Source organism: Podarcis erhardii (assembly GCF_964252035.2).
Source record: "Podarcis erhardii genome assembly, chromosome: 3".
NCBI lineage: Eukaryota > Metazoa > Chordata > Lepidosauria > Squamata > Lacertidae > Podarcis > Podarcis erhardii.
In genome coordinates this window covers 70,918,617-70,927,041 of record NC_138507.1, presented here as the reverse complement: position 1 = coordinate 70,927,041, position 8,425 = coordinate 70,918,617, and the positions used below count along the sequence as shown (strand labels likewise).

The window sequence follows — 8,425 nt, the reverse complement described above, 5'->3', positions numbered from 1 at the left end:
TCATAGTGTAGCCACCAGGGGCCCTTGAAGATTTTACCTTTAATGTGGCCATCTTTTGCACACATTTATGGGTGTGAGCTCTACTGAACACAGCGGGACTTACTTCCAAGTGACCATACAATGGCTTGGGGCCTTGGACTGTATCTGGTGTCCAGAGCCAAAACCTTCCACACACCAGGTAGCACTTTTAGCTTCCTAGAAGTCAGAGTTTTGTCATTCTGAGAAAAGGTCGCACTCTAAATGTTTCCTTTTGTTAATGAACTTTCCAGGTGATGAGTAGTGGGGGGGGGGACATTTCCCCGTTTGTAATACTCACGGGCCATGTTTCATTTAAATGAATAATGATCTGATTTGGAGGCCACGCTCCTCTGGGCAGGACACGAGGCTCTTTCTGCAAGAGACGTGCGTGCAGAGGGGAAGGAAAAGATGCTCCACCAAGGAGACTGGCTTCTGCAACAGGTGAAAGCCAAGTGTGTATTTGGGGGAGGGGGGTGCCTGTGTCTGTTTGGCGGGGCAGCCCCCTTTGGCGGGAAGCAGCCCCCTTTTTCCCTCTCTCCCTCTTTCTGCCGCTTTGCAAGGAGGAGCGTCAGCGAAGGAGCCTGTTTTCCTTTTGCGAAGGGACCCACCCCGAGGCGGAGCCTGCCTTCCTCTTTGCTCTCGCCCCGCGCCGCTGCCGAGGACTGCCTTGCGCCAGGTACGTGTCCCGGCAACTCTTCTTCGCAGCTTCCTTCTGGGGAAGGGGGAGGGGGGCAGCCCTGGTCCTCTCTGAGCGCAGAAGCGTCTCCAGTGGATGCAAGCTTAGGTCTCAGCAGGGAGAGGGTTTTGGGTGCTTTGGAGCCGGCCGTGTCCGTGGAAAGAGCTCGCTCGCATTAGTGGGATTTTCCTCCTGCTCTCCCGCGTCCGTATCTCCATTCATTGTGTGGGGCGGGGGGAGCCCGGGTGGCTGGAGGCAACGAGCATCTTCCTGCTACATGTTGGCTCCCTTGTGCTCCGTGCAGCATGCTCCGCTCCAGCTTCCCTTCTTCCCCGTTTCCATGGAAACACCAGACCAGACCATCGTCACCTTATAGACTTAAGAATGACACCCGGCAATGTCCCTTGTGTGTTTCGGATGGGTGCGTTTGTGTCAGGGGTGGACACGCGTTGGTTGCCTTCTCACGTTCGGCGAGGAGAAGGTGGGGGAGGGAACGGGGTTGCCTAGGAAAGCAGACATTTGTGACATTCTATTGACCGCCGCTTTGCTATCCACCAACAGGAGGTTGTGGTTGTCTAAAATAATTAGCTTTGGCTGATGAAATGCAACAGGGTGCTCTAGGAGACGCAGCCTGCCTCTCCCCAGATCGTTGCTTCCACATTTTACAGCCAAGGGAGGAAATGGCCGGTGGGAATTGCTGCTCGACTGTGTGTCAAGTTGCGCCTGAATGAAGGGGCTTTCCTTGCCTCTGTCAAGAATGTTTGCTAGTGCTGCTTAAGACCAGGGCTGAAGAATCTGCGGCTGGCCAAATTTTGTTGCACTCCCGACTCGACTCAGCCCCAGACCCCCGGCCCCTGATCAGGCATGATGGGAGTTGCAGTCTGTTGACAACTGCTGAACCACTAACCCTCTCCCTGAGTTAGACTAAGGTGATGACACAGCTGTTGGAGCAGATGTTTAGGTCCATTGGGCACTGCAGTTCTACAGAATAACATTTGCGTCCGACATGTACAAACAAGGAGAGAAGGATACTCTTGTAAGTAGCCTTATTTCTAAGAGTGTGAGTTACTTCTAGTAGTGCTGCTGCTGCTGCTATTTGTTGCTTGGATCTACTTATACCTCCATAAGAGCTAGTTTGTCACTGAAAGGTTTTGATCTTAAAAACGCTTGGAAGCCCCCCTGTCATCCTTCCCCCTTTTCTATTGACCCATCGGTGCAAATGTGTGAAAGATTCCAACTGTGGCAAGGATAAGAGTATGTTTTGTGGATATTTATAAACTGGTCTTTCGGTGTGTGTGTTTTTTAAAAAAATTATCGTAAGACATTTTAATACTTTTATTCAGCATTTTTTGTAAAATGTAACAAAAGTGGCAAAACTACTTATTTATTGTGTGAGCATTCATGGAAGAGAAACATCACCTATCACATAAAGTGGATAGTGCAGGGGTTGGCTGTTCTTTGGGTCAGAGTTGTGTGTGATGGACCTTAAATCTGACATCAAAATACCTGAAAATGGTCATGTCAGACCTCCATCACTTAACAACTATTAAAAATCGGCAGTTAGACATCCACAGGCTTTTCCTGTGAGGTTTGCCAAAACTTCATCTTCTCAGTGGGATGTAAGGTGTTATTATGGATAGATAAATGCAATCTTTAGTAGTCTGCTATTAAAACTAGTCTGCTTAAGTAGTTTGCTATTTATTAAAAGGTGTATATTTTTACTTTTTTTCTGTATAAGCTGAACATTTTTTTTGAATCTATGGACTTATGACAGGTGTTAGCTTTTGTCCCAAACATCGTCGTCATTATTTAAATGGAGATTGCATATGAAAATGGTGAAGTTTATTGAGTGGGCTTGTGATAGTTTATTGGTGTGTGCTGTATGCTATAGTTCCAACTGTATGCCAAAGTTGCAAAGTATACATTTACAGTATTTAGGGAACTATTGTGGCAGCTCCGTTCTTAGTTTCTATTCTAGACAGAATCTATTTGAAACATTCAGCTTGAGCAAGAGCTGAAGTTAGTTAATTTCCCAGGAAATTTGTTGGCCTAAGCGACTTCAAGCCTTCTGATATATAAACCTGACAGGTATTTTGTTCTTTATTGCTTCTGATGATTTTGGATCAGCCAGACTTCAGTGTTTGTAGAGATGCAGCACACTTTGTCAATGACGTTTTCTGAACCTTTTCCATTAAAAAAACCCCAGGGAGCATGTCCTCTAGGTGGAATAGTAGATGTGGACTTGCAAAATGTACCTTATTTATTTTAAAAATTTGTATTTTTCTCACTTCTTATCAGATGAAGACCAACCATATATAATACTAAAACTTAATACTGTGTGTGTATATTCACACAAACACACCAAGCTATATACAGCCAACAACAGCCCTCACCCCCACCCCCAATATAGCATTGAACAAATCGCCGTTCATCAGAGCATGCATGACAGCTGGTTTTAAATTGCTTCCTATTTTAGCTGTCCTTATACAGAAAGCTCTTTGTCCAATATATATGGCAAGCTTAATGCATACAATCTTCTTCTTGCCAAGGTTCCATAAATCCACTTGCCAGCAGCAAGCACCCCTGATTCTGCCCCACATGTCCAACACAATGATTGTTTTTCTGAGGGGCTACTGCATGATGCGAGGCAGCAGCAAGGCATTGCTGGCAGTGTTCAAAATTAGCCAGGTGCCAGGCACATTTTGCGCCTGGCTATAGGCCGCTTGTGACCAAGTGAAGATGCCTGGGCCCCACCTGGAGTCCTGCGTCCAGTTCTGGGTGTCACAATTTAAGAAGGATATTGAGAAGCTGGAACATGTGCACAGGAGGGCAACTAGGATGATCAAGGGTCTAGAAGCCAAGCCTTAGGAGGAATGATTGAGGTTTATTTAGCCTGGAAAAGAGGAGATAGGATACCCATCTTCAAATATCTCAAGGGCTGTCACATGGAAGATGGAGCAATCTTGTTTTCTCCTTCTCTGGATGGTAGGAACCAAGCCAGTGGATTCAAGTTACAAGAAAGGAGATTCTAACTAAACATCAGGAAGAGCTTTCTGATGATAAGAGCTGTTTGACAGTGGAACAGACTCCCTCAGAAGGTGGTGGACTCTCCTTCCTTGGAGGTTTGTAAGCAGAGGTTGGGGGCCATCTGCAATGGATGCTTTAGTTGAGATTCCTGCTATGCAGGGGGTTGATGACCCTCAGGATCCCTTCCAACTTTACAATTATATGATTCTGTGATTAAGATATTATGGTGAAATAGAACTGAGTGTCATCAGCATACTGATAGCAATACGCTATCATTATGAAACTCCCTAATGAACATTCCGTTCCCAACAATTTCATGTAGATATTAAATAGCACTGGAGATAAGAGAGTCCCCTACAGCACCCCACTGTGTAGCTGCCAGGAGGCTCAAAGGCAATGCTATTCTCTGGACTTGGTCCTAAAGGCAGGATTGGAACCGGTGTAATACAGTCAGTGCTGGTCCCAAGGCTAACTACTTGCATGCGTGCCAACACACACACACACACACACACACACACACACAGAGAGAGAGAGAGAGAGAGATGTCTTGTAGAAAAAATGAAAAGCACAAAACTTGAAACTAAATTTATCTTAATTCGCAAGTAATACAACAAGCTTTGCCTGTGGATGGTGTATTTTAACAAAGGCCACAAAGTTTTTGTTTGACAAAGTTTGCTAAAAGGATAAAATAGGTGGTACAGTGGTACCTTGGGTTAAGTGCTTAATTCTTAACCTGAAACTGTTCTTAACCTGAAGCACCACTTTACCTAATGGGGCCTCCCGCTGCTGCTGTGCCGCAGGAGCATGATTTCTGTTCTCATCCTGAAGCAAAGATCTTAACCTGAAGCACTTTCTGGGTTAGCGGAGTCTAACCTGAAGCGTATGTAACCTGAAGCGTGTGTAACCCGAGGTACCACTTAGAAAACAGGGTTTTACCCTCATAAGTAAGTTTTAATAAATCTTATTGTAACCTTCTGGGTTTGTCTCTCTAGAAGTATCTTTTAAGAGCTATAACCTTCTGCTGGTGATATCTGTCAAGAAGCATCATGTCTTTCTGTCGGGCACGGCAGTAGAGGGGAAGGAAAGGAAGCAGTACATGGTGTTCACAGTATTGACCTTGAAAGTGAAATGAAGAGCTAGCATTGGAAATAAAGGAATAGGTAGTGTTGTGGAGCTCTTATAGAAAGTAAACATGATCCCCTTAACTTGTGGGTGTTCAGATGGGGGGGGGGGACCACAAACTCCTTTAACACTTACTGTTTGGAAATGGCAACATTTCTATGTTCAAGTTTCTGAAGTGGAGTTTTAATGGGAAAAGGATAGAAATAGATCATATTTTAAACTATTTCATATATTTCCTATCCAAGGTTTTAGAGTCTGCAGAGGTAACCAATTTAAAGTGCTTTTTCAAGTTGTTCCTTTTTTGTCTTGTCAGCGCTGTATCACTGGCAGCTAAGAGCAAAGTTCTGAAAATGTTTGTCTGTTTTATCAAAACGCATGCAGTGACCTCTTAATGGGGTCTGCATCTATTAAGGGTGTTAGTAACATGTATCTTTTTGTGTGTGTGTGCCTGTGCGTGCACGCGTCTGAAAAATGTCACATTTTCTTCTTTTCTTTTCTTAATGCCATTTCTACCTTTTTAGAACAAAGTTATAAATGTAGCTTTATATAGCTGCTTTCTATACTTCCCATATTTCCCTCCATCTGTGAAAAAACCCCTGCTATAATCTGGAACGTGTGTTGAAGGGTATGACCCAGTGACCATAGACTACGCCTTAACTAGTGCTACATTTCAGAGATGGTTCCAATATTGCTATGTATCATCTAATGTTAATTTTGTGAGATTTGCCATGGATGTGGAAAGTGGAACGCATCTGTAATAGCTTTTTGTGAGGATGACATTTAAATACGTTGCTGCTCTCAGGTAGAAAAGAGTTGGCTTCATCACAGTAACATGAGTTTAACCTTTTTAAAAACAAAAATTTTCTCATCTTTTTTGCAGTTAACTTTCCGAATTGTTTGGATTGCTTTCTGGAGGCTTTGCATTGCCACCTTAAATCATGGACATCGCTGGGTTTCTGAAGTCTCAATTCATTTGCCACCTCCTTATCAGTTATGTATTTATAGTGTCGGGACTGATAATCAACTTCATTCAACTCTTCACATTAATCCTCTGGCCGTTCAACAAGCAACTTTTCAGGAAGGTCAATTGCAAGCTGGCTTATTGCATTTCAAGCCGTAAGACATATTTATACCTTTTATTTCTGTTATGTTGTGGGAGGGTGAATTATAAATGCGTAAAGCATTCCATGTTGCTTTTGCTAGATGTGTGTTGGGGCATATGTTTCATCCTACTTTGGGGGGGCAAGAAGAATCTCCTAGTTGTTCCTAAATAAATAACATGATTGTGGCACACACAAAAGCCATGTAGAAGTGTTTCCAAGTTTAGCAACGGTGCCAAGTTTTACTGTGATTATGAAGATAGTGATGAATAACTTCTACAAATCACAGGATGAATTTCTTTGGATACCACAAAGGCTAATACAGCTGCATTTGTTACAGCCATATAAAATATCACAAAGTACTGAGCAATTACATTATCATTGCTTTTGGGTTTCCCTCGGACAAACATAGCTTGTGGTTTTTTTTGTCTCTAATGGTTAGGCTGCAGATAGTTGAGCTTCTTTTCTTCCCACACTCTGCTCTCCTCAATTTCCTAACTATATATTATTGAGCAGCCTCCCCTTTCTACTCATGGAAACCTTTGTTATTGGCAGAGGGTTCCAACTGGATACATCTCTACAGATTTGCACAATGAGGGCTTTTTAGTCTGTGTTTCAAACACAATTGGATTAGAAAAATGAAACTGTTCTGCATTATTGTTGTTGAATTCCAGGTTCTAAGGATTTTCTGCCATTCTGTTTTTGGCTTCTAAACGTCTCAGAACGACTCTAAGCAACAAAGCATCCATGCAGAATGTCTGTGAGTGGCATGTACTATACACATGAGTTACAATCACCACTGTGCAGTTCAAAAATTTCCTTTTTGTAAAAACAACAGCAACAACAACCTTCAACAACCTAGTTAGGAGATAGGTTATGAGCTGCCAGCAAGGCTAAATTTCTAACAAACTCTATCTTCTATGATAGCTTTAATGAAGCAAAGTAAGAGATTGTCACAAGGTATGTCCAGCCCATGGAAACAACAAAAGTGGTTTGAAACCATTTTATCGCAAGGAGGAGCTGGTGGGAACCAGGGGACACACACAACTGCCTCACAGTCTCTTAACCCTGGTTAAATGGCAGCCTACATTCTAGTTGCATGAGTCTTGAATTGGCTGCTTTCAAAAATGCCCCGTTCCACCCCCCCACCCCCCCGCTCCCAAAGAAACCTTGAACTCAAGGGAATCTTCCTCTATCTGAAACAGTCTCTCTCTGGAGAGACAGACAAGAGCCGAAGTCTGTGAATAATCTCAATAGCGGGTAACGGGCTCCCTGGTGGCCACTTTCAGAGGAGTGATTTTTCTCCCCCACAGCCTGCTTTGATGACAGGTGTGCTTGCCTTTCTAAGAGAACCAAAGGGATAGTGTGTGTGTGTGTGTGTGTGTGTGTGTGTGTGTGTGTGTGTGTCACGGGTGTTAGTTGTCTTGGTTCCTAATTTTCTTTCTGAATAAATAAAGACGATGCCAATAGCTATTCTTGTATGCTTCAAAGGGATGTTATTAAATCTCTGGATCAAATTACACTGTACAAATTATGACATTTGGATAGATGCGATGAAATCATTCTCCAGTGAATGGCAAAGCTCTTTGGTCTTAACCAGGGGCTGAGTGGAGAGTTTAGAATACTTGCCCTTGGAGGAGGAAAAAATTGAAAAAGGAGTGGCAGTGAAAAGAATAATTTTTGCAACAGGTTTTTTGAAACTCCAGTAGAATAATGGTTAAACAAATAGTTAAGTTGACCAATAAAAAGGAAATAGTCTTTAGCAGATGTGAAGTATCAGAATTATCTCTCACAATAATGTAACATATGGCTGTTTAAATACTGATGGCAGAGTATGACCAAGGTTAGAATATGCTAAATGAAGTTTTTGTATACCAAGCTTGAAATGGAGACTCAGTTGTGTGTGGTAAGTCAGGGACTGGTGCTATTTAACCTATTCATAGGTAATTTATAGTCTGCGGGTAAGCAATGAGGAAGCAAAGTCTGTAGTTGAAACCATGTTATGTGGAAAGTAAAATCCAAAGCAAATACTGAAGAACCCAAGAAAGTTCTCTCCTCAAGCTTAGATCCAGAAAACGGCAAGGGAAATGTAAAGTGGTGCAAGGACTATTTTTTCTATGCTGTTTCTATGTTTTCTAGACCGTCTAGAAATTATTTTTCCAGTGTGTGCTTGCTGAGTGACACAGTGACACTACTTAATGTGTCTGGCATTTGAGAAGCAGGATCGTTAGAGGCTTGGGCCAGTCTTAATATATCTCTCCTTTTAACAAAGTACATAAAAGAGGTGAGGGCTGTGAGGGCTGGAGAAGCTGAGTGTACTTTCAACATCTTTCTGTGAGAGTGAGTTAGTGTGTGAGCCTACTTGGGGCATAGTGCAAATTGTCAATTGTTTTCAAGTATGTACAGCTTTTGGAACAACTTAATGAAAGGGTACAGCACCTACTTTTCTTGTGACTAGGTATTTTCGTCATTTTTGTTATCC

General features: G+C 42.8%; 1 protein-coding gene across 6 annotated transcripts in view; it reads left to right on the top strand.

Annotated features, from left to right (window-relative positions):
- Positions 1 to 649: 649 nt before the first annotated feature.
- AGPAT4 (1-acylglycerol-3-phosphate O-acyltransferase 4) overlaps positions 650 to 8,425 on the top strand; it is a 41,666-nt gene continuing 33,890 nt past the window's right edge. For 4 of the 6 annotated variants that reach the window (XR_014154794.1, XR_014154795.1, XM_081855194.1 and 1 more), the window contains exons 1-2: positions 650 to 694; positions 5,724 to 5,959. Coding sequence is in view for 3 of the 6 variants with exons in the window: in XM_081855194.1 (XP_081711320.1) it covers positions 5,782 to 5,959 (178 nt within the window). In the remaining 3 variants the exon portion in view is untranslated. Of the gene's footprint in view, positions 695 to 4,679; positions 4,882 to 5,723; positions 5,960 to 8,131; positions 8,228 to 8,425 lie in introns of those variants that run through there. The other 2 variants (XM_081855195.1, XM_081855197.1) reach the window with 2 other exon arrangements.